Source organism: Fringilla coelebs, assembly GCF_963513975.1.
Source record: "Fringilla coelebs genome assembly, chromosome: 15".
Lineage (NCBI taxonomy): Eukaryota > Metazoa > Chordata > Aves > Passeriformes > Fringillidae > Fringilla > Fringilla coelebs.
Genome location: NC_140041.1, coordinates 17,571,448 through 17,595,096, shown reverse-complemented (window position 1 = coordinate 17,595,096; position 23,649 = coordinate 17,571,448). Strand labels below are relative to the sequence as shown.

At 59.1% G+C, this 23,649-nt stretch overlaps 1 protein-coding gene across 1 annotated transcript in view; it reads right to left on the bottom strand.

The window, feature by feature from the left end:
• Nucleotides 1-19,343, bottom strand: part of PPARGC1B (PPARG coactivator 1 beta) — a 41,230-nt gene extending 21,887 nt beyond the window's left edge. The window contains exon 1 of the mRNA XM_084215685.1: nucleotides 19,209-19,343. Within this exon, the coding sequence (XP_084071811.1) occupies nucleotides 19,209-19,292 (84 nt within the window). The 5' untranslated portion in view covers nucleotides 19,293-19,343. The remainder of the gene's footprint in view (nucleotides 1-19,208) is intronic.
• Between the last annotated feature and the right edge of the window lie 4,306 nt (nucleotides 19,344-23,649).

Below are 23,649 nucleotides of genomic sequence, written 5' to 3'. Positions count from 1 at the left end.
CTGGATCTGACAGGAACTGCTCTGACCCAGCAGCCACCCCTGGGTTGGGAGCATCAGAGCCAGGGGTCCCCTCTGGAGTGGGGGATGCCACCTCTAGCCTGGCAGTGCCAGGTGGTTTGAAAGCCCGAGCAGGGCTGGCAGGGGTTAAGGCTGCTCAGGCCTGGCGTGGTGTGCCACCTCCATGCACTATGCATGGCTCCAGAGCCTGGCAGCAGCTCCCCAATCATGTGAGATGTGAGCAGCTCCAGCTCCCAGCCCTGCCTCGCTCTTATCCACCCGCTCTTATCCATCCCTCTGCCTCTGCTGCCCCCGTGGCAGGGGCTGCCATGTGGGAGCCTGGCCAGGAGCCCTTGTCAGAGCCCCAGGAGCCCTTGTCAAAGCCTGCAGTGTCACCTTGGAGGGTCCTGCAGGGAGGGAGGGCAGCGGGACAGGGCTGCGCTCGGTGTGGCACCGAGGGGACATTGCTGGGCCACAGCCCCACAGCTGGGGCTGCACTGGAGGAGAACAGCCAGCCCTGCCCCTCCCAGCCTGACAGCAGGGTACAGAGGGCATGGTGGGCACCAGAGAGGCAGCCCCTAGCCTGCCCACCCAGCCGCACTGCCAGCCTGGTGGCCAGGTGACACCGTGTGTACCCAGAGCTGGCCGAGCCAGGCTGGGTTATGCAAACCACAACGGGAGCTGTTTCAACTAGTTGGACTCCTGCCTGGCAGTCAGGTGCCTTCCTCCTCCTCCTCCTCCTCCCAAACGGCTGCCAGTGCCCTGGGCAGCTGCCCAAGCTCTGCGGGTGCCTCTGTCCCCACGCTGAACACGCCACGCCTGCTCTGGCCGAGGGGCTGGGGTGCCCTGGGATGTGGGGGGCAGGCAGGGGCTCACTGACCCCCGGCACCATGTGCTGCTCTCCCCCAGCTCAGCTGTGAGCCAGCTCTGCCAGTGGGGTGTCCTTGGGGTGTCCTCAAGTGTCCCTGTAGTGCCAAGGCACAGCTGGCACCACGGGCGGGCGCAGGGAAGGTGGTGCACCTTCACAGAACCAGGGAATGGTTTGCAATGGGAAGGAGCCTTCAAGGTTTTGTTCCACCTTCCGTATCCCAGGGTGCTCCAAGCCCCATCCAGCCTGGCCTTGGGCACTGCCAGGGATCCAGGGGCAGCCCCAGCTTCCACGGTGCCCAGCTCAGAGCAGAGATGTGGGGCTGTGCAGGCAGTGGGAAGGGGCTGTTGGCCCCACTGCTGGTGAGTTTTACCCAGCACTGTGCTCACCTTGGCATTTCCCATCCCTGGGAGGTGCAGGAACTCTGTGGAAAGAAGGGTGCAGGGAAAAAGTCCTGGTGCTGTGAGCCACGAAGAAAGGCCTGGGCAGAGCTGGTCACATTCCTGTCACCAGCTGTCCCTGCCACACTCACACCTCATGGCAAGGGCTCAGTGTTTGGCTTTGCCTGGAGAAACCCTCCCCAGGCCAGGAGGAGCCAGCAGTGGACAGCATCTGTTCCCAACACCCTCTGACATTGCAACACACGGGGAAAATCCCAGAGGCAGCACCAGGAATCTTCATGCAAATCCCCTCATTCCCAAGCCAGTAGCAGCCTGGCACTCTGGGCTGCCAGGAAAGCACAGCCTGGCTCTGCACAGGGCTCTTTGCACAACACTCCAGCCTCTGCTGGAATTTCAACACGGATTCCCTGTCAGCTGGGACAGGAGCTGCCACGGGGCTGGGGTGGCACAAGGGATGGCTCCATCCCTGTTTTCTTTACTACGAAATTCTGTGCAACAAAATAAAGCCTTTGCCAAAGGAAACGGGCCCCAGGCCAGCTCCTTCCAAGGCTCCCTGGAATGCTCTGCTCTGTCATCCCTCGGTGGGCACAGAGATTTTGTGCAGGTATCAGATTTTCTGTTCGGGGTGCTTTTCCAGCTGGATGTCTTTGATGAGCTTTTCTGCAGAGGTGGCATGGAGCTGGAGGAGTGGGGAAACCTGCCTGTGGTGAATGGTAAAACCCTCTGGCAATGCCGTGACGCTGCTCCAGACACAGGGTCTAAATTTAGACTCCTCATTTATTATCCTGCAGCTGCTGGCTTTGGTGTGAGAGGAGCCAGGGGCTGCACTGATGCTCCCCTCACCCATGGCTGGGGCTGCCTGGACATATCCACAGGCTCACACTGGCCCAAACTGGGTGCAAAGCATAAAATAATCCACGAGGCTTTTCCCTGGGTGTCTCCTGAGAGATGAGACTGAGTCCAAATCCCCCACCCTGCATCCCACAAGGGTTTACATGCGCTGGCATGAGCAGGGAAGGGGGTGGGAAGGGGGTCCCCTGCTCCTGGTGAGGGTGCCCTGGTTTCTGGCAAAGGACAGGAGGCTTTCTTGTGGCTTCCCCACAGTGAAAATCAGGGATCTTCCTCAACCAAACCAGCCACAGCTGGAGCAGAGAGGCAGGAGGGGCAGGGAGCCATGGGTGCCTCCATCTCCTCTCCTCTGGGATGTGCAGCAGAGAGATAAATCCTGGTGTGACCCCGGTGCTTGGCAGACGATCCCCTGCCTGTAGTGCCAGGGAGACAGCAAGTGCAGCCAGGCTGAGCACTGGCACCGTGGCTGCCTTGGGTGAGGAGCCATCCCTGGGCTCTGGCAGCAGGGAAGCCACAGGAAAGCCACCCATCCTTTGGCAGGAGGCCTGCGTGCCTCCAGCAGCACATCTGGGACAAAGAGGTGAAAAGGAGGGATGCCAGGCAGCCAGGATGGGCTGTGGCCCTGCTAGGACTCTCAGCAGCCATCCCCCCACTGCTGGCACTGAGTGCCATTGAGATGGGGCCAAGCAGGACAACTCCAGGCATCCCATCCTGATGCATCCATCCAAGCAGGAGGCTGGCAGTGCCAGGAGAGGGTTAAGCCATTCATCATCCCTGCTGGAGAGCAGCTGGACCCACAACAGCACCAGTCCTGCCCCCCACACTGCTACTGGGACCTCTCAAGGGCCTCCCAAGCTGGGAGGTCTGCCAGGGCTGCCTCATCCTCCTTGGGGACAATAGGGTGGAGTGGTGGCAGCAGCAGAGGCAGCCTGGTGCCCACTGTGCCACCTGCTTGGGAGGGGACTGGGAACCTGCCTGGCACTCCTGCTGCACACCCACCCTGTCGCACCTGGGCACTGGGAGGGTGGGACACAGCCCCAGGAGCATCCCCCAGCAGGGGTAGAGGTGACAGTCCCTGCCCTGAGCCTGGTGGCTGCAGGGACACCAAGGACACGAGGGACTCACACCCCAGGCTGCTGTCCCCATACAGGGACAGGCAGGACAGGCACAGGGCTCATGAAGAAGCCGCTTGGAATGACAGGTCCTTGGTCCCCCCAGAGGGTCCCCACTGTTCCTGCCACTGACCCACGGGGACCTGCAGCACCAGAGACCTCCCTGTACCTTTTGGGGCTGCTCCCCCTTCTCCCCTCATTCCCTTTTCAGGCACCATCCTATGCACGGACTTTCAGCAACCCAAAAAATGCCCAGATGCGATCCCTGAGTGACCTCCTCCGGCTCCCTGTGCTGACATCTGCTGAAGCAGCACAGAGGGGACACAGGGACACCCAGTTTCTGCCTCCCCCTCGGCCCCAGAGGCCTTTCCCCTGCTTTCCCCAGGGTCAGGAGGGGCACAAACCCTTGGGCAGTGGCTGGTATTTGGGTAAGAGGCCACACTGGGGTACAGAGGCAGGAGCACGTGCTGCTGCTGTCCTGACACACAGAGGGCTGGGGCTGTGCCTGGCCATCAGCACAGGCTCAGCAACTCTCCCACGGCCATCAGCAACACCCCCGGGACCCCCAGGGACCCCCTGAACCAGCTGTGAGGGGTGACAGGCAGGGCAGGAGCTCAGTGGGGAGCAGAGCCTGCCTGCCTGAGGCTCTGCCCTCTCTGCTCCCTGCACTGCAGGGCTCCCACTGCTTTTCCCCACTGCAGGACTGCTGCTGCCCTGCTGGGAGCAGCCCGTGCCCATCATGGATGGGATACTCTGCCACAAAGCTCCTTGCCCCCTCTTCCACGCTCCTCACCCTCCTTTGGCTGACAGCTCTGACCCTCTCCCACCTTTCCCACAGGAGGATTTCCCAGTGCCTGCCAAGGGATTTGCAGGTATAAAGTGCCCACTCAGTGCCATCGGTGCCCGGGAGCCGCTGGCATCCACCTTGGCAGACACCCAGCACTGTCCTGGAGAAATGTGGGCAAAAATCTCACCCTGACACTGCTGAGCCCAGCCATGGCAGCCCCTGGCCCCGGGCATCACCCCTCACCAGGGGCATGGGTCCCATGGGGGGAGGCAGTGTCCAGGCAGCCAGAGCAGGGCACATCCAAAGAAGGAAAAGAGTTGGATGGATGGAGGAGCCGCCCGGGCTCCCTGGCCAGCCAGCCCATACTGTAAAAGGAGTGGGAGCAGGGAGTGCACAGCCCTGGCTCCAGCAGTTTTAAGATGGCTGTGAAGCTGAGAGAAGGAGGAGGAGGAGAAGAAGGAGGAGGAGGAGGACATTAACCCTCCCAGCACTCCGCTGCAGCCACAAGCACTGCAGGGAGATGAATGGCAGCTTTACAAAGGCTCCACTTAACAGTAGATGGATTGGGGACCACTCAGCTCCACCCAATAAAATCCAGCTGGTGATGCTTTCAGGCCTGGCAGGGCCGAGCTGGGAGATGCTGACCTCAGACAGACTGTGGGAAGGAGGAAGAGAAAGAGAAGGAGAAGAAGGAGGCACATAACAAATCAAGGACCCACCATGGGACAGGACATTCAGCAGGACCTTAAAGAGCCCTGGAATATGGACTCCCTGAAACAATGCCCTTCCACTCATGCTGTCCGTGGGGGCTCAGCACACCAGAGGGGCAGGAAAGGGGCACCCCTGGTGCCACCCTCTGGGTGCTTGCATTGCCATCCCCTGCTAGCTGCTCAGCAGGGAGCAGCAGAGCCAAGTGACTGCTCAGCTTCCCTGCTCTTGTCCCTGTGGACACTCACGTGAATATTCACGTTTTTCCTGCTTAATGTTTTCCTTTAAAAACATCGGGCTTGGCCCTCCCGGCGGCGCTTTTCTGCAGGATTCATCAGAGCTGCAGCGACTGGAGGAGCAAAGGTACCGGGCACTTAACAACAACTTCCCTTCTCCAAAGTTTTAATTGGCCATTGACGTCAAGTGATTATTGAGAATTATTAATTAAGAAAGCATTTAAGAGCCTGGCTTTTGTTGAGGTTTCGCCGTTACAATTAGTTTATGGGCCAACAGGAGAAACATCAGCCTTTGCAGTCACTTGGAGTGCAGCAAAGTGCCCATAATTAATTTCCCTTTCCGCAGCAAGTGCTTTGCTCTGACCTGCCTTGGGGACTCGCCTTTCTCCAGGTGTGCCAACCACAACAGCCCTGGAAACACGCAGCCACAGGGACATCAGGATGGGAACACCATGTCCCCTCCAGCCCCTCACTACGCAGGGATTGCGGCTCTTTTCGGGAAAGCATCCTGGCCACCCGCCCTGATCCTGGGGAGGAGGCCACCCTGCCTTTGAAAGAGATTTTCTTTTTATCTCCTTCCTGCCCTGGGGAAGCAGCTGCCTCGCAGGTGCTTGGCAATGAGAGGATGTGTTTTGGCAGCCCAGCGCTTTCCAGGAGTTCCCTGAAGCCCCTCACGCAGTGGCAGCACCCACCGCAGACAGCAGCAGGATGCTGGCGGGGTGAGCTGAGGCTGGAGAGCCAGGAGAACCCCATGGGATGGCTCCAGGAACGGGCTGGAGCAGTGCCTGCTCCTGCCTCAGGCTGTGCACAACCTCAGGCTGCTCCCTGCAGCAGCAATTGCTGCCTCTCCACCCCTGCTGGGGCACCACAGCTCATCCTTCCCTGTGGGATCTGGGGTGCTGCTGGATGGGGAAGGCTGGGAGTGGTGCTGAGGGGCTGGCAGGCTGCAGGGTGGGTGCCAGCACAGTCCAGCCCTTCCAGAGCAAGCTCAGGGTGCAGGGATGCAGGATGCAGGAATGCAGGGATGCAGGCCAGCCCTTCGCTCCCAGCCGGATGCTGCTGCTGCACTCCCTCACAGCACCCCAAGTGCAGCACCAGGATGGACCAGCAGCCCCCGCTCGGCAAGTGGGTCAGCTAAATATAAATGGAGCAGCCCCAGAACCAGGCACCTTCCTGCCTTGCATCATTGACACCCTAAAAACCACGGCCTGGGGACAGGGGCTGTGGCAGCTGCTGCTTCACCAGAGGCTCTGTGGAAGCTGCTCCTGGGGAGCCCCTGCTCCGAGGGCTCCCAGCCTTCCTCCTGCTGGCCCAGAGCAGCCACCACGGAGCTGGGGGACCAGGTGGGACAGATGCCTGCAGAACAAGGGGACCAGGTGGGACAGCTGCCTGCAGGATGGATGTTCCTAGGCGGCCACGGCTGCAAGCTGTGTGTGCACTCCACACAGAGCAGGCCCCCAGGAGAGAGACTTCCCCTTCCATTTATCCAAACCAGCCAGATCAGCTCCCAGGCACCAAGGTAAGCAGCTCAAACCCCCTCATTAGGGCTGGGCAGACGCCTCCCAGCCCAAGGGGTGCAGGCATGCACCCACAGGTTTGGCTCCTAGGGTGATGTCCAACCCCTGTGCTGCACACCCCTGGGTAAGAACATTTTGTAGGAAGACTCTGCAGCAGGTGGGTTAGTCCCAGTATCCCCTGTTTGCTGCACCCCAAGGGCAAATGCCACCCTCAGTACAGCCTGCCCTGTGTTTGTGGGTGCAGTAGGTCTGGTGCTGGAGTCCAGGAGAGGCAGATTTGGGGTGCTTTGAGCTGCCCCCTTCACAGCCTTTTTGGCACCGTGTGGGAGAAGAGAGATGGTGCTCACCCTGCACCCCACACGCAGCCTGAACAGCCCTTTGCAGCCTGCAGGTCTCCAGTTGTCTGTAGCTGAACATCACCCAGCCCGGAGGGTTGGTTATTAGGAAAAACACTTTAATGAGGCAGCTCATTAAAGGCAGGAACAGATTAACCCAGGAACCTGAGGAACTCAGCGACTGCCGAGTTCAAGAATAGGAGCAACAGGCCTTTCCCTGGCAACGGTGGGAGATGCTGCCTCAAAGGAGTGGGATGAGCCCTTGAATCCTCAAAGCCCTTTCAAAGCCCTGCACCCTCCCAGGATCTGTGTGAGCTCTGGAGATGAAAGATGCTGGGAAGGGTGGACCACAGCTTGAAACCTATGAAAACACCCACTGAAGTACAAGGGGAAAATGCTCCATCCCCAATAGTCAACTTCATGCACTGCCTCCTCCACTGATCAAGCAAAATCCCAGCACCAGCGTGGAATTCCAGCAGGGATGCTCCAGGGAGAAAGCTTTTGGCAAGATACAACCCTGCTGCACAGGAGCAATGTGGGAGGAGAGGCAAAGCCAAGCAGAGTTCAGAGTTACGGTCACCACAGAAAAATGAACCCTGGAAAAGAAATCCAGCTCCATTTCCCACTACGGGGAAAGGTTTGCAGCACAGGCAGAGGAAAGGCTGCTGAGTGGTGGAAGCCCAGGCGAGCGGGGCACCTGGGGATGCCGGGGTTACCTCAAAGCCACTCCAGCAGCAGGGCGAAGAGTCAGGCCTGTGCCATGGCTGTTATGAATGAAGGTGGGAGCACTGCAGCTAAAGATAACTTTGTGAGCAGGTACTATTAATAGCAATACTCTCGGGCTTTTGCTTTGTGCTTCCTGCAGGGCTCTGCGGGATGGAGGAGCTCTAATGGATCGGGCCCTGCCATGGCTCCAGGAAAGGGCCCCGTGTGCATCCCCGAGCCCAGCAGCGGGACTGACGCCCCCAAGGAACGGGGACCAGCAGTGGTGGCCAAGGCTGCCACCGGTCACCCGGCACCGGCGCGGCACCGACCGGGCGCTGGGAGTGAGGATGCTGGCGAGGCTGCTGCCATGCCGGTTTCCATGGCGACTTCAGCACTTGGCGCGAGATGGAGATGACGGGATCAGCCAGCGGAGTCACTGAGCGGAGCTGGCGTCCTCCGTCTGCCGTGGCCGGCGGCACAGCCCTGCCAGAGCGAGCGGCTGGCACAGGGCGCGCGCCCGGCAGCCTCGGGGCATCTGGGTCCCCCTCCTTACAGGGCGCGTGTGGCTGCCGGTTGTCCTGGTGATGCAGAGCCCGCACATCCCATCAGCCCCTCCCTGGCATCTCCAGGAAAGCTCTGTCCAGGTCCTGACCCCAGCCCTGTGCTGGCCAGCCAGCACACCCGGCTCTGGAGCACCCCCCATTCAGGTCTCTCCCCCAGCAGGGCATTTCCATTCCCAGTGGGGCTGTCTCCCCGGCACAGGCCACACATCCCTTCACATCCCAGTTTGTGGCATCAGGGCCCGCTGGCACAGCCTGGCAGGATGGTACCCAGCTCCTCTCTGCAGCTGAAGGAGATGCTGCAGGCTGGGGCTGAGCTGGCACCAGGACAGCCCTGATCCTCACTGGCCCTTGGCCCCGCAGAGGCTTTCCCTGGCTTACAGGTAATCTAAGATCAAGCGCTCCAGCCAGCCGTGCCTGGGCAGACACACACAGACACCACGGAGCAGCGGGGAATCGAACACCTGCAGCATGTGACTCCCCAGCTGGCTCGGCCTCCCAGGCCCCAAAAGAGACCTCCCTGGGGACCCCAGCCCTCGCCAAGCTGCCACACCTGGCCGTGGCATTCCCAGACTGCAGGCAGGAAGCACAGAGGGCCGGGGCAGCGGGCGGGGGACTGGGACCCCCGGCACCCGCTCCTGCCCGCGGGCAGGATCCTCACCACGCACCCTTTTATTCCAGCAGTGCAATTAGCCTTGCTGACCCCTGAAATCCTCAGCCTCTCTAAGCAGCCATGCATTAAATCCCGGATCCAAGAGTGGAAATAGACTTTGTAAAAGGCTTATGGCCCTATTTATTACATTTTACGCATGACGGAGCCGGACAGCGCGGCTGCGGCCGCACCGGCGCTGCCTCCACGCCGAGGCAGCCGGACACACGGACGGGCAGGGGCTGCAGCAGAGCCTGGGCGGGTGTCTGCTCCTGGGCAGGCTTGTGCTGCCAGCTGAGCGCTCCCGCAGACGCAGGCCAGCAAGGATATCGATCCAGATGAAAGCCAACACCGCTGCCGGGCCGGGTAACCGTATCTGCCGCACATTTGTATTCCTCGGAGCAGGGCGGGAGGGCTGCAGCCATCTGCCAGGAGCTCGGGGATCCTGGGGACACTGAGAGCCATCCACACAGAGCCCACCATGCCACCTCCTCCCCTTCCGCTTCCTCTGCCTTGTCCATTTCACCTGCACCCTGCTAGGGCCCAACACCGACCTGGGCAGGGCAGCGCCCAAACAGGACCTGCCTGGTCCCTGCAGTGCACTGGCAGCTGAGGGGACACAGCACCAGGGCTCACAAGGTTGTCCAAGGGCGCTGTGTGGAGCCAGCCTGCAGGTGTTCACTGACACATCCCCGGGGTCCCACGGTTTAGCCAGGTGGCTCCTGCCCCAGGGGCATGGCAGAGGAGCCTGCACACCACAGGCTGCACAGCTCTGAGCTGGGCACGGGGCACAGGGCACAGGGAGGGGCAAGGATGGGCAGCGGGGGGACGAGGTGTGCAGGGAGGCAGAGCCAAAAGCACGCCAAAAGCACAGAGGCAGTGCTCAAACAGCTGAGGGACCCTCTGCTTTTCTGCAGAAAATACAAGGCAGCTTCTGTGTGTCTCCCTATCCCAAGGAGCCCCTGCAGCAGCCCCAGGCCAGGGAGCTGCTCTTGTGTCAGCGCTGCAAAGCAGGCAGGAGCAGAGGGAAATATAAGGGTGTCCTCTCCACACTCTTAAAACCAGCCTGCTGCAGAGACTCCTGCAGCATGTGTCACCAAGTCCCTGGAACATCAGCACACAACACACAGACAGCCACTCCCCACTTCCTTGGAAGTAACACCCTCACTTGCAGGGCAGTTGGAAATGTTACAAGGCAAAAGCAAAGGTCACCCTGTGCACCTCTGAGAAACTCAGCTCCCATTAATGCTTGGTGCAAGGTGCAAGCCTGGCTGATGCTAGGGGGTGCATGAGAGGCCCCCCACACCACATGGTCAGACCCATCTCTTGTTCTCATCCAAAGGCAAAGAGCTCTGGTGTGCGTGAAGAAGCAGAAGTGGGTCCATGGGATGTGCACAGTGCCTGGATTCTGCCAACACCTGCCTCTCAGGGAAGCGTGCAGGCCCTGGTGCCCAGGAGGGTGGGTGTCCCTGAATGCCCATGAACATCCCTGGCAAAGGGAAATGGCACCTGTGGGGTGTGTCCCTCAGCTTGGCATTTCAAAGGCTTGGTCCCACACCTTTCCCTAAAAGTGCACCTTACCTGAGGTGCACCTATGGGCAGAAGGACTCTTGCACTTCCCTGCCCTTCCACCCAGCCACGTTGTGGGGGTGATTCATCTCCAACAGCCCTCACTGATCACCCCGAGGCACTGCAGCCCCACGGGGCCCTTTGGCAGGGCTGGATGTGGAGGTTTCATCCTGTAGCTCAGCTCTGCTTCAGCGCTTTGGAGCACAGATCCTCCCTGCAAGGGGAGGTGGTAGCACAGTAACAAACAGCATGTTTGGGCATAGAAGGGCCCTGGCCTCAAAAGGCATCGAGACATTCAGAAAAAACCCTGCAGTCCACATCTCCACAGGTTTGTGCTTCCCAACTCGGTCACTGCCGTGAGCTCCCCGCTGACCCAGAACACTGCAAGCCCACCCTGATAATGGCAAAGGGAATAATCCCCCCAGGCCCCACTGAATGAGGTTCAAACTCCCCATAACACCCGTGCACAAAGGTCCCATACCCGCCAGGGCACTTGCAGGCTAATCCTCCCTCCGGAGAGGCTGCTATATTTAGGTATCTAAATGAGACAGAATGGCTCTTTCCAAAAAAGAGTTCGTTTGGGTTACATAAATACAGAGAGAAACTTGAAAGCTGTATTTCCAGGTCCTTGCACTGCCATAAGTGAGCGGCAGAGATGAGGACAGTCTCCCCCTGATAATCTGCCTTTCATGTATTTTTGACTCAGCTGGATGTGCAGACGGGTTTGCAGCTCCTCTGGGCAGATGGGCAGCGGGCACTGGTGGACACTGAGGTGGACACTGAGAGGAGGCAGCCAGGGCAAGCAGACCCTCAGTTCTCCCCAGGGAAACCACTCTGCATCCAGGATGCCCTGGCAGAGGAAGGGAGAAGCCAGCACTGCAGGCAGGCCAGGCAGCACCACTCAGAGCAGGGGCAGGAGGAGTCAACATGAGTAAAGGAAGTGAGCAGCTCCAGCCCTTCCCATTCATGTTGTCCCAACATTCCCCCCATGACATCGCTCTCCTCTCAGCCACCAACTTCCTTCCTGCCGCATCCACTTCCACATCCCAAAGCCTCTGGTGTCATGGAGAATTCCCAGGAGAATGTCCTGCACCTACCACAGCTCATCCCCAGCTCCAAGGGCTGCCCCCCAGTTCTGCTGCCGGGGTGAGCTGGGGGTGGTCACCAGCAAAGCAGTGTCCCCCCAGAGCTGGGTGGCAGCATGTACCATGAGGGTTTCTGGGGACACGGGCCATGTGCTTTCATTTTCAAAATACATATAAATAGACATACTTATTCCTTCTTAAAAGGACACAGCAACAAGGGAAAAAAAAAAGCAGCTCAAATACCGTCCAACCTTTCAGCCTGAGAAAACCACACAGTTCTCACAGGCTGGAGTTCTGTTACCTGGGAAATGGGTTCTAGCACTGGAAACCCGCATGCGCCAGCCTCCCTGTGGGGCCCACACAGAAACAGAAACTTCCTTTTTAAGAAAAAAATTGCGTTTTTTTTTCCTTTTCATTATCAGCACGGTTTGGTCGTGACTGTGTGCAAGCCTGCTCAAAAGGAGAAACGATGCTGGTGGTTCAAATCTCCAGCTGTGCAGAGCTCTGGGGCTGATGCTGTTGGAGGGGAGGCTTGAAAATCCTCCTGCCATGAAGGTGCAGGAAGGTGGCCCTGAGCCACACACACCTGGCACAGGCAGAACCGCAGGTCCCCCAGCCCGGGGCAAAGGGAAGCGGCCTGGGTTTGCAGGGAGCCAACAGGAATGCAAAGTTTAATTAGCTGGAAGCCAAGGGCTGTGGAAGTTGCAAACATTTGCACCGAGGCAGGGAAGGTGCCAAGAAATCAGGACTGAAGCTGGACAAAGTTCAGCCCCGCCGTGCCGGTGCCCGGTGAGCAGCCTGTGCGTGGCAGGAGCAGGTGCTGGCAGCTCACCGGGCACCAGCCAAGGCGAGCCCCTGGCCAGCTCTGGGATCTGGCCCTGCTCCCAGCCCAGGAGTGTGGGCTCTGCCTGGGCAGCACACATGGAGCAAAGGTCCACAGCCACTGGCTCTGTGCCCACCAGTGTCACCACACCAAACTGGCAGAGGGATTGGCCTCTGCAGGGTAAAGAGAGGCAGAGCCTGGCCCTGCTTCATCCTTCCAGGAGAGCTGTGAGTGCCCTGTTTGTCACCTCCAGCTCCTCACTGCCACCCTGGCACGTGCACAGCCGTGGCCTTGGGGTGACCAGTGCTGGTCTCAGCTCCAAGCCAGCCCAGCTGCAGCCCAGTGTGCCAGTGCTGCGTGCATGCAAGGGGTCATGGCAGTCTCCCGAACACCCTGCAGCTACAGATGCACTTTCTTCATGAAAGAATAATAACTCGACTCCCTCCTACCTAGGAACTTGGCTAAAAAACGCAAGAAAAATGCTCAGCAAAAATGCTGCACCCCCAGGGACAGCTGGAGCTGCTCCGGCCATGGGTCACCTCGTGGCAGGACAGCCAGGGCCCCAGCTGTCACTTGTGAAAGCCACATCCCCCCTTGCAGGGCGCAGGAGGGAGGAGAACAAACATGAAGAGAGGCAGCTGGGCTTCCTTCCATCCCAGGCTGCCCCAGCTCGGGCCTGCAGCCCCGGCCAGGACGCTCGGCCCTCGCCACAGGATTTCCTTGCTCTTGACGTCCATGAAAATTAGGAAATGAGGGTTCCTCGGGGAATAGGTGGGGAAGGCGGCTTTGGGCAGCAGGGGCGAAAGGATGACACTTCCCACATTGTCCCCCTGCATGCTGCAGACAAAGCATGTCCTGCAGCGTCCCAAGACAAAGGGGGGTGCAGAAGTGACAGCAGGGCTGAGCTGCCGCTCTCTGAGCCCAACTGGAAGCAAAATGAAACAGGAACCGAGGGGTCTGGCTGTGGCTGGCTCAGCAGAGGGGCTGTGGTGCTGCCCCGGCTGCAGGGCACACAGGAAGAATTCAGAAAATGCATCTCAGTAAAGATATGCTGCTGCCCTGCAACTGGAGTCCCTGCAAGAGCTGGAGGCGCCACCTCAGCACAAAAACATCCATATAAAGCATGTACTGCTCATCCCAGGGGAGGGGGAAGTGTCACATCAGCCCTCCATGGGCTCTCCAGCCTTTGTCCCCATCTGGGTGGGCAGGGGGCCATGGGGACAGAGGGGACACAGATGTAAAAAGCTCCTGGCACCCTTCAGCATCATCATGCTTCCTTCAGGGAAGCTCCTGGTGCTGGGGTGCCCACCCAGCTCCCAGCGCCTGCGGGCTTTGCCTCGGGACATTGGGATGTGAGATAAGGGAAGTATTTTCTCTAAGCCCCACATTGCTGCCCGGAGCCGGCAGAGATCAAAGGTGACTCTGGCTACTGCATGGGGCCGTGTCCCCAGGGCTGCCACAGCCCCTCCACATCCCCCACCAGCAGATACCACGCTTGCCACATGAAGAACCCCTCCCCCGGCGGGTTTCCAGATCTCCCAGGGCCAAAGGAGATTTCCAGCTTTTACTTTTTCCTGTGTTAATTCAGAAGTGAACTGGTTTAATGCAGCAGCTCGGCCTTGGCTGTTGCCTCCACGTGGGGAAGTGCAGTGAGACGAGGCTGGATGAGGACAGGGCTGACAAGGCCCTGAGCGCAGCCAGATCTGTGCAAAGTCCTTTGGCGTTTCTTGGAAGCTCCCGTTATTGAAAGAAAAAGGAAAAAGAAAAAAAAAACCCGACCGCCATAAATAAATAAATAAATAATAATTTGTAAGCCAGAGTTCAGGAAAAGTGCTGAAAAGCAGATTGGACGGGCGATAAGGGAAGGGAAACACATTGGCTGGACCATCACCCAGTGCCTCCGGTGCCCGTGCCCCTGGAAGTAGGTCACTACCTCACCTGACCACCCGCCCCATTAACTTCAACCTTTAGTCCCTGGCTCCTCACTACAAGCACAGGCATCTTAAAACACCCTCGTCCAGGCGAGAAGGCGGCTCTGCAGGCAGCAGGAGGGGGGATCCTGCCCGCTCCCGGGCTGCGGGCAGGGCTCTGGAGCCCCGCACGGCCGGCAGCCCCGCAGGGCCGGAGCGTGGCGGTCACCGCGGCACGGCCGCGCTGGCGGCGGCTCCGGCGCGCACAGAGTTCCCCCCTGCTAAATCACTCCAGGCTGCCAAGCAGTCACGAGAAATATAAGCCCGCGCCGGGTTGCCATGGAGCAGGGCTCAGCTGCGGGAGCCTGAAGCCGATTCCTCCGGCAAACGTGTCTGCAGCCGAGGCCCTGCCAGCACCTCGCGTCCCCGGCTCCGCGGTGGCGGCCAAGCGGTGCCACACGCGCGGTCCCGGTGGAGCCGCGTCTCTGGGGACAGCACTTCCCTTCCCCGACAGAGCCAGCGCTGCAGAGCCCAACGGGGATGGTGCCCCTCGCCGCGGTGACAGCATCCCCCCAGGGCCACGGGCATGCAGAAGTGGTGGCTTCGGTGGTGGCATTTGGCAGTAGCAGCCGCGCAGACTGGCCCTGCACAATGACTGGTCTCTGCCCCGGCCCGGGGATGTCCCCAAGCCTCCATGGTGCTGGCACATGCTGGCCGGGGGGAATCGTGTCCTTCGTGGGATCATACAATTGTTTGGGTTGGAAGAGACTTTAAAGCTCGTCTATTCCACCCCATGCCATGGGCAGGGACGACTTCCAGCCTGGCCTTGGACACTTCCAGGGATCCAGGGGCAGCCACAGCTTCTCTGGGCACCTGTGCCAAGGCCTCCCCACCTTCACAGGGAAGAATTTTTTCCTAGTGTCTCCTGTAACCCTACTCTCTGTCAGTTTGAATGCATTCTCCCTGTCCCGTCACTACAGCACTGCAGCTCCCAAATCCTGCCACAGCGCCCAGCCCCACCAAAGGGAATCTCGGAGCCTGGTGGGCTCCTGCTCTTGGTGCCACAACAAACCATCTGCCAGGAGCCAGCCTGTGCAATCCCTGTCCCCAGCCCTGCACCACAGACATGGGACCCATTCCCCAAAACCAGGAGTTTGGGGTTGGAAGGGGCATTTCCAGAGCATTTTTAATTAGACAACCATCCATGCCAAAGAGCTTGTGTAAGTGGAGTTCCTCCCCACAAAAAGGCTTTTGACATTGGAAAGGTTAATGTGAGAGAGATCCCGCTCCCTCACAAAGCTCCCTTTGCTGGAGGCCCTCGTTGAGCCCTTAATTATTCACCTGTTGGAGAGGTGCCTTTCCATTACAGCATGAGAGTGGGGCAGGGATGTGCAGGCAGGCAGGTGGGGGAAAACCCCCGGGCATGGGGCACCCCTGGGGCGGGGAACACAGGTCAGAATCCCGGGGGGAAGGCAGGCAGGTGTGGGGGCAGGCTCTGAGGGGCAGGTTCCAGCCCAGCTCTCCTCTCCCTCCTGTTTCCTGGCCCAGCTCAGATTCTGCTGTGGTGGGGACAGCCACCAGCACCCCCAGCTCCAGCACGGTGACAGCCACCAGGACACAGCGACCCTACTTCCCAGAAAACTTCAGCCTCCTCCAGCCCTGCCACTGCAGCAGCCCTTCGACCCACGCTGCAGCAATGCAGCTGAGGATGCATTTTGCACAGGCCCTCGGGCTGTCCATCGTCCAAACCCACCCCAAATCTTCGAGAGAAAGGCCACAGAAAAAGCAGGATATCGGTCAGCTCAGTGAGGACTATCAGAAATCAGAGATGCATCCCCACTTCAGCACTAGAAATGCCAACCCAGCGCGGGCTCGCTGTGCCTCCTGCACTCATCGATGGATTAAGCTGTTAGCAGGAGGCTGGGAAGTTAAAGAGGGAATATTGTATTTCAGTTCATGTGATCTTTAAACATCCCTCTGAGAAGCAGCCTGGGTTTTTTTATTATTATTTCTTTCCCCCTCCTGCTGCACTTTGTTTGGGGTTTTTAAACGAATTGAAGCCGTTAGAGCCACAGAGCTCCAGCCTCTCACAGGGATGCTGAGAGCTGCTCCGCGGTGCTCTCGGCAGAGCTGCCTGGCTGGCACTTCCCAGTGCCTGGTGCCAGCAGATGAACCAGCTACAACCAGCTTCATACCTCTGAGCAGCAGAGTTGCACAAAATGGATTAAGCAGGCCCAGAAAGGACACATTTTGAGGCGCAGCAGAACAAAATCATTCTTTTTTTGTTGGAAAAAAAAAAGGAAAAAAAAGAAAAAAAAGGAAAAAGGAGTTGGCAGGAGAAAGGCAGATATCAAGTGAAAACTCCTGATTTTCTTTCTGTAGCAATGCAGGTACCACGTGAATCATCGCTGTCCTCGATATGTAAATAGAGGTTAGCTGGCACCCTCAGCACAAACCCTTATGAATAAGGGACTGATGCAGATACCCCTGTCAAACCTTCCCTGTGCATCTCCCCCAGAGCCTTGCTCAGGATTCCTCCCCTGGAGGGGAAGGGATCACCTGGCACCTGCACCAACTGTGCCTTTCTCACAACCTACTGCAAAAGCAGGACGGGGAGAAGCACGGGCAAGAGAGCAGGAGAGTCCCGGTTCCTCAAAATTTCCACGAAGGAAACGGCCACTATTCATCATCCCGTGGCCTCCTGACAGCGCAGCCTCTCAGGATAACCTGCTCCGTGCCGGGGCACTGGGGTCCTTGGGGCAGCAGCTTTGGGGCTCCCCAGAGGAGTCAGTAACCCAGTTGTAAGCAGAGGCTCGTACAGTAGTAATGGGGAGAGACGTCAGCGCCAGCCCGGCCCGCCTCCCGCTCCCAGTTAGAAGGCAGCATGTGACAGAGCCAGGGCTGGAGCCTTCCCCCGGTTTCATCAGAGGTTAAGGTACAAGCACAACACATGCTTACAACTTCAGGCGGTTCTTAAGCAAACGCATGCAAATCATAGCTGGGGGGGGCTGTTTTTTCTTCCTTTTTCTGTCTTCTCTTTTCTTCCCATGGCGGCTCTGAGCCCCTCAGCGCACGTGGGGACAGAAGAGGAAACGGAATTATCGAAAGCAGGCGCCGGACGGGAGAGCACAGAGGGGCTGCACGGGAGCTGCAGCGAGCTGCAACGCTGCCCTCGCTGCTCCTCTCCTCCCACACCTGCAGATTTCAGAGCAGCGCTACCTGTGCTGCTCCCTCCAGCAGAGAGCACGCTGGGGACAGGGAGAGAAAACAGGGGACACAGCCAACTACGTTTCATCAACATTGTCTCATTTCAGCACAGGCCATTTCACAGTTCCAAATTTTCCAGGAAATATTCACAACATGGTGGGCTTGCACCAGAGAAGGATGACAATTCGTAGGATTTTTTTTCCCCCTCTCTTAGCAGTCGCTCTTTGGAATAATATTCTTAAATTGGCACATGCTGACCAAAAAGCAAAGAAAAAGAGAAACAAGGCTCCAGGCACACGCTGCAACCATAAGAGCTTTTCATGTCACGGTTAACACACTGAGAACAGGAGTGTTATTATAGGGAAATGGAGCCAGGAACTTTCACCTGCTCAGGGAGCAATGGGGCTGGTGGGAGCTGCAGCCTTTGTGCCATACTTCCAGGGGATGGCATCCCACACACGCAGCCCGCTCGGGGGACAGTGTCCCACACAGCCAGCCTCCCCTCCTGCAAGCCGATGGCTCCCTCAGCAATAACAAAATGGAAAAAACCCACAAAGTGCTTACAAAATCTCGGCCCACTTCTCACCTTTCCTGACCCTTCTGCTGTAATCAACCTGTCAGCAGCTCTTGGTTAAGAAGCCAAGCTGCCTCCCCCCTGCTCTGCCCCCAGAAGCCGCCCGGTCCCGTGCCAAGCCGGAGCGCTCTGGCGCTGGTGCAGGCGGGCAGAGGTGCCGGGACTACATCAATCTGGCTGGTGGCAAGCCCTGCCTGGTTCTGTCTGGCACACGCACCGCGGGCAAATCTGATTTACCAGGTCTCGAGCCCGTGTTTGTTTTGAACCCAAACGGCGGCAGGATTAGCCCTGGTCCTGTTCCCCACAAACACACACGCTCCTGGCTGTTTGCAATCGCGGGGCTGAACTGGTGAGAGAGCAAGGGTTGGGATGAATGCGCTCGCTTCACAATCAGAGCTATTTTGTAATCCGTGGTTATGAAAGTGAAGGGTCGGGGGGGATGATAAATAACTACAGAAAACTCTTCGCACTTGCAGCAGCCTCATCGAGCCGACTGCGAAATGCGCGGCCATGCTCGGGCTCAGCCCCGGCTCCGGCTCCTGCCCGGTTTATTGTATAGCGCCTCTCTTGCAGCCCCCAAAATGGAAAAGCATGCGAGCCCTATAGCCAGCACGGCTCGCTCTCGTGATCCCGCCGGAGCTGCCAAGGAGCCTTAATCTGATTTTAATACCCAGCTCCGTCCAAAACACAGCCCATCCACATTTGGGAGCCGGCGACTCGCAGCACCGAGACCCCTCTCGCTGTCGCACCCCCCCCTCCCCAAACCTCCATCCCCCAAGATCCCAGCCCGTATGCGTGGAATTGACGCTCGGCATGACTCATCCCCCAGCCCGGCTCTATCAGCCCCCACCGCGCAGCCCCCTGCGGAGCCCCCCCCCCACCACTGCGCCGCCCCCTCCCCACCTTCGGGGGAGCCCTAACAACCGGGGGGTGCTTCTGTACCGAAACCCATCGACCCATCAACTTGTCCCCTGTCCCCCCCAAGCTGCCGGCCGATGGGGGAACGGGGGGGCGCGGGAGTCCACGTGCGAGTGGTGCTGAAAGCGCCGGCGGGGCTGCGGGGCTGCGGCCGCCCGGGAGCCCCGGGAGGGGCGCGCACAGCCCCGCGGGCGGCCGGCTCCGCAGCCGCGGAGAGAACGGGACCGCCGCGCACCCCCGGGCGGCCCGGCGGACGAGCCGAGCCCCGCAGCCCCGCTCCGGCAGCGCCGGCTCTTCCCCGGGGTGCTCCGGCAAGCAGCGGGGGGGTCCGTCCGCTCCCCCCCTCCGGTGCAGCGCGCCGGGGAGCCGCGCAGCAGAGCCCCCCCCGCGCTGCCTACCTGGCTGTCAGCTAGGTAACTGAAGACGAAGGAGGAGAGATCCTCGTCGAGCAGAGAGCTGCAATCCGGCCCCGGCTCCGCCATCTTCCACCTCCGGCTGGGGCTGAGCACCGAGCATGCAGCAGGCGCGGCGGCGGGAGCCGGGCGGCCGGCGGGGCGGGGAGCGCGGAGCGCCGGGGCGGAGCCGCCCGCAGCCCCCGCCCGCAGCCCCCGCCCGCAGCCCCCGCCCGCAGCCCCCGCCCGCAGCCCCCGCCCGCAGCCCCCGCCCGCAGCGGCTGCGGGAGCCGGGCACGGGGGGATCGCTGCGAGGAACCGCCCCGGGGGCTTTGCAGACACGCGTGGGACACCACTTTTTTGTGTCCCTTGGAAGTGCCACCCCGTCAAACGGGGGGTGCCACCGGCCCCTGGGTCGCTCCGAGTTTGGATGTGTAAGCGCTGGGTGCAGCGGGTCAGACCAAGGAGTGCGTCCAGGCTCTCTCTGGGGCTTTTAAAGAGCCCCGTAGTTCCTGCTGGAATGCCTTCCCCAGGGACACGCACACACAGAGGGAACCCACTTTGAGCAATGCCACTGCGCACACCTTAAAATTGCCAGCGTTTAAAAGTGGGAGCACCCAACAGCACCAGGCACCTCTCAACAGTCCCCAGATCACCCCATTTGAAGTGAAATTTGGAGATACAAAAACCCTGAGAGCCGCGGCTGGGCCAGGGGACACTTCCAGGCTCGGTGGGTCTGCATGAAGTGGGACCAGGGGACTGCAGTAAAGAGTAAAAAGGAGCAAAAGATCTTCTGATTTTCCTTGTTTTCATTTCTGCTGCGGCTGTGAGCATCTTGATGTCACGCACGTCATCTTTCTGTCTGGGGTTTTGAGGCGTATCCTAAAAGCCCTTTCAGAAATAATTAATGATGGGACCAAAAATCTCATGAATGTTCTATTTACTTACCCGTTGCAATTACATGGGAAAGAGCAGGGCTTGGCACTGCAGCCTGAATTAGCTGATACACAACCAACTAAGTGGCAACACCTGCAGCCTAATGGCTCCAAATCCTTGATTCCCCTCAGAGCCTAGACAGGCCTGCAGGGTCACTGTAAAGAGCTGAGGGAGCAAAGTGATGTGGAGTTAGCGGGGTGGGGAGCTCTGTGCCAGGCTCTGAGGGGTGAACAGAAAGTGCTTCTCCCTCTGGCAAGAAAGGCCCACTGCCTGCCCGTGTTCTCCTTGCTGTTGTTTCAAAGGCAGAGCTGTTTCCAGCCACTCTTTTAATTCCCTCTGGCCTCCCTTTGGCTCAGGACACGTTGTGGACACCACGCAATGGAGCAACACTGGGTTTTCCCTGATGATCCCAAGCCTTGTACCAAAAGGAGATGTCATGGACAGCATTTGTTGTGTCACACTGATGGGAGCTGCAGGCCAGGGTGCCCTGGCTGCTGGGATGGGACAAAGCAACTCTTCCTCATTGCTGTGCACTCTAGTACTAATTACTGAGTGCCAAAACACTTACCCAAGGTGCTTTTCCGGCTGCCCTGCCAGCAGTGAAACTTCTCTTCCCATGGGTGGGAGGCCTGGGCCCCGGAATGTCCTGCCAGGATTCCCAGCTGTAGTCACAGCGGGCACAGCACAGTCAGCAGGGCCAAGGAAGGAAATTGCCTTGCTCTGGGGTGTGTGCAATTCCTTGAAGACTGAGACTCAAATTCCCAGCTGATCCCACTGATCAGTGTGGTGATCAGCAGTGATCCGACGTGCATTCCTTTCCTTGCAGAAGGTACAAGTGATGAAGGCTATGGTGTGCTGAAGATGAGCTCAGAACAGAAAGGAGGTTTGCCCCATCAGGGCTGGAAGGCCTCCCCACGCCAGTCCTTTGGGAGGAATTCATTGCACAAAAGGCGAGGTTTGCCCTTGAGTATCTCATGATTTCCTTTGCACCATCTGCACTAAAGTAGGAAGTAACATTGGTGGGAATTACTCGTCAATTGTCATCCAAGTTGTGCATGGCTGAGTTCTTTAGAAATACCTTTTCCCTTCTGGTCCTTTTTTCCTCCTCCCTTTCTTTCTAACCGAGGAGATGAGCCCTTCCCAGCCTCCAGCCTGCAGGACACCCGCCCTGGCAGCAGCCACCCCCAGGTGTGGAGGAGCATGAGGAAAGCAAAGCCCAGCCTGCACTGCCCCATTTCTCCTCTGAACAGACAGGTGAGGGCTTCTTCCAGTCCTGCAGCAAAACTGGATGTGGCATTGGGGTCAGGCCCTTCTTGTACTGGGAGGGGGACAGAGGACAGCAGAGCACAGTGGGGGCATCTTGGCCAAGTGGACTTTCTGCTGCTTCAGGTTTCTGTGGGATCCTGCAGGATGAATTACAGCTGCTGACGTGGCTGCAAGTTGTTGTTAACCTGCCCAACTTCAGCTCCTGACTGCTCTGGACTTTTGCACAGTCCAAGCATTTTTCTGTGCCTTTTGATTCTTTTCACCTATGAAATGGAGATCACACCACTTCCCTGTGCCCTGCAGTTTCTGGAGGAATTGGTTGAATAACACTCATAAAACGGCTTCGGAAGCACCAGGAGAGAGGCGAAGGAGGACAAGATGTTATAAGTGGTGTTGTCTCCACCTTCTAAGAAGTCAGTCATGTGGCAGCCTCAGAAACACCTGCGGTGGGTAGGGATGGTGTCTGGGATGCCATGGGGTGAATGGGACGTCACATTGTCCGTGTCACACACCCTGCCCTGTGCACAGGAGCCGGCCAGCTCTGCCAGCTTTCCTCCTCAACCAGACCCTGAGCTTCGAGAGCAGGGCAGCTGCCTGAGCTCCAGCTCCTGCTGCTCTCTGTATCTACGGACTCCAAGCGGTGTCAGCGGCTCTCTAGCAGAGTTAAGCCCCCTGTGCCCACCCTGGCCTGGCAGCCCTGGCTGTGCTGGAGTGCCCCGTGGTACCACGCCGCTGCTGCAGCAGCAACTCGATGCTCAGCCCGGAGGGACTGGGGATAACATTACCGAGGTAAAATATAACAGGAAATCTTGCAAATGTCCTTTCAAAACAACAACGAGCGAGTAATGTCATTGGGCCAGCGGTCAGGAGGGGACAGGGTTTGAAGGTACCCGGAGCCTGCCAAAGGCCAGGCGTGGGACAGGGGCAGGAGCCAATGAGCGCCGGCTGGGCAGGAGCCACCCCGGCCCGGCGACCGCCCGCCCTCGCTCTCACGTTGCAGCTGCCTCTGTTTGTGGATGGCAAAATGTTGTAAGGAGCGGGCAGTGAGAGGCAGCGGCAAATGGGGCTCCTCCGAGGAGTTACAACATCCGCAGCCCCCCGCTGGCGACGCTCTCTGCTTGGCACGGGGGACTGGTGCGGTGGCCGCTCTGGCTGGGCACGGGGCAAGGCTTTGTGGGCTGGCAGGAGCTCTGTGAGCCGGTGCTGGGTGAGCTGGGGGCAGCTGAAGGGGAAGGTGTCCCCAGGCTGCCCGGAGCCCTGCCCTGCAGCGCTCTCCATCCACGCAGGCTGCTCAGGCATGCACAGCGGTTGGCGGTGCCATGCCCAGGGTTTCGCTGACTTTCTCTGCCTGGCTCCTTTCCATGAGCTCTGCTTTCCCTTCCCCACAGCCCTGCTCAGCACTCGGCTCAGTCTTATCCTTCACCTGAGATCATGAGCACAGGGACAGAGTGTTGCTTTCCCTCCACGCTCTCCGTGCCTCATTAGCTGTGTGCACCTGGGACCTCCTGTCTCCTCCTCCTCCTCAGCTGGTGACAGGAGGGCTCTGTTATGCTTGGTGGCCAGCAAGGAGTGAAAGTCTGATGTCGTTTCTGCCACAGGGCTGAGGGACTGGCCCCTGGGGCTGGAGGGACCTAGGAAACAAAAGTGGATTTTGAGGGCAAGTGGGTGGTGGGTGGGCCCCTGGCTCTGAGATCCAGCTTGTCCAGGGGGCAGGAGTGAGCCTCTGGTAGTTCAGTGGTTGCCATTCCTGCTCCAAACTCCCTCAGCATCACTGGGGAGTGATGTCCCACTGTGCCACAAAGCCCTCAGGCAGGCACACCAGGACACCATGGACACTCTGTGCCACAGCCCCCCAGGCCCCCTCTCTGTGCACCTGGCAGAAGGTCCCTCCCCCCTGTGCCACCTGCCAGGCTCTCTGCAGCTCTTTCCTTGGAGCAGGGGCTGCTGCAGCTCTGTCAGAGGAGCCTGTGGCCAGCACTGAGGGCTGAGGGATGCACCCGTGCAGGGGGATGCAGTACAGACTGCAGCCTGCCCCACCCTGCAGCCTGCTCCTCTCCCAAACTGCAGCCTGGAGCGTGCTGGGGAGGCAAATCCCCACAGTTATTGCAGAGAAAACCTGTGAGGAGACTAATGTGATGGCAAAGGAGCAAGAAGGGGATTTTGTGGACGCATTGTTGAAACAGATGGGAATTTCCTGGAGCAAGAGGCAGCGGAGGGTAGGGATGGCTCCTGCACGATGGCTCAC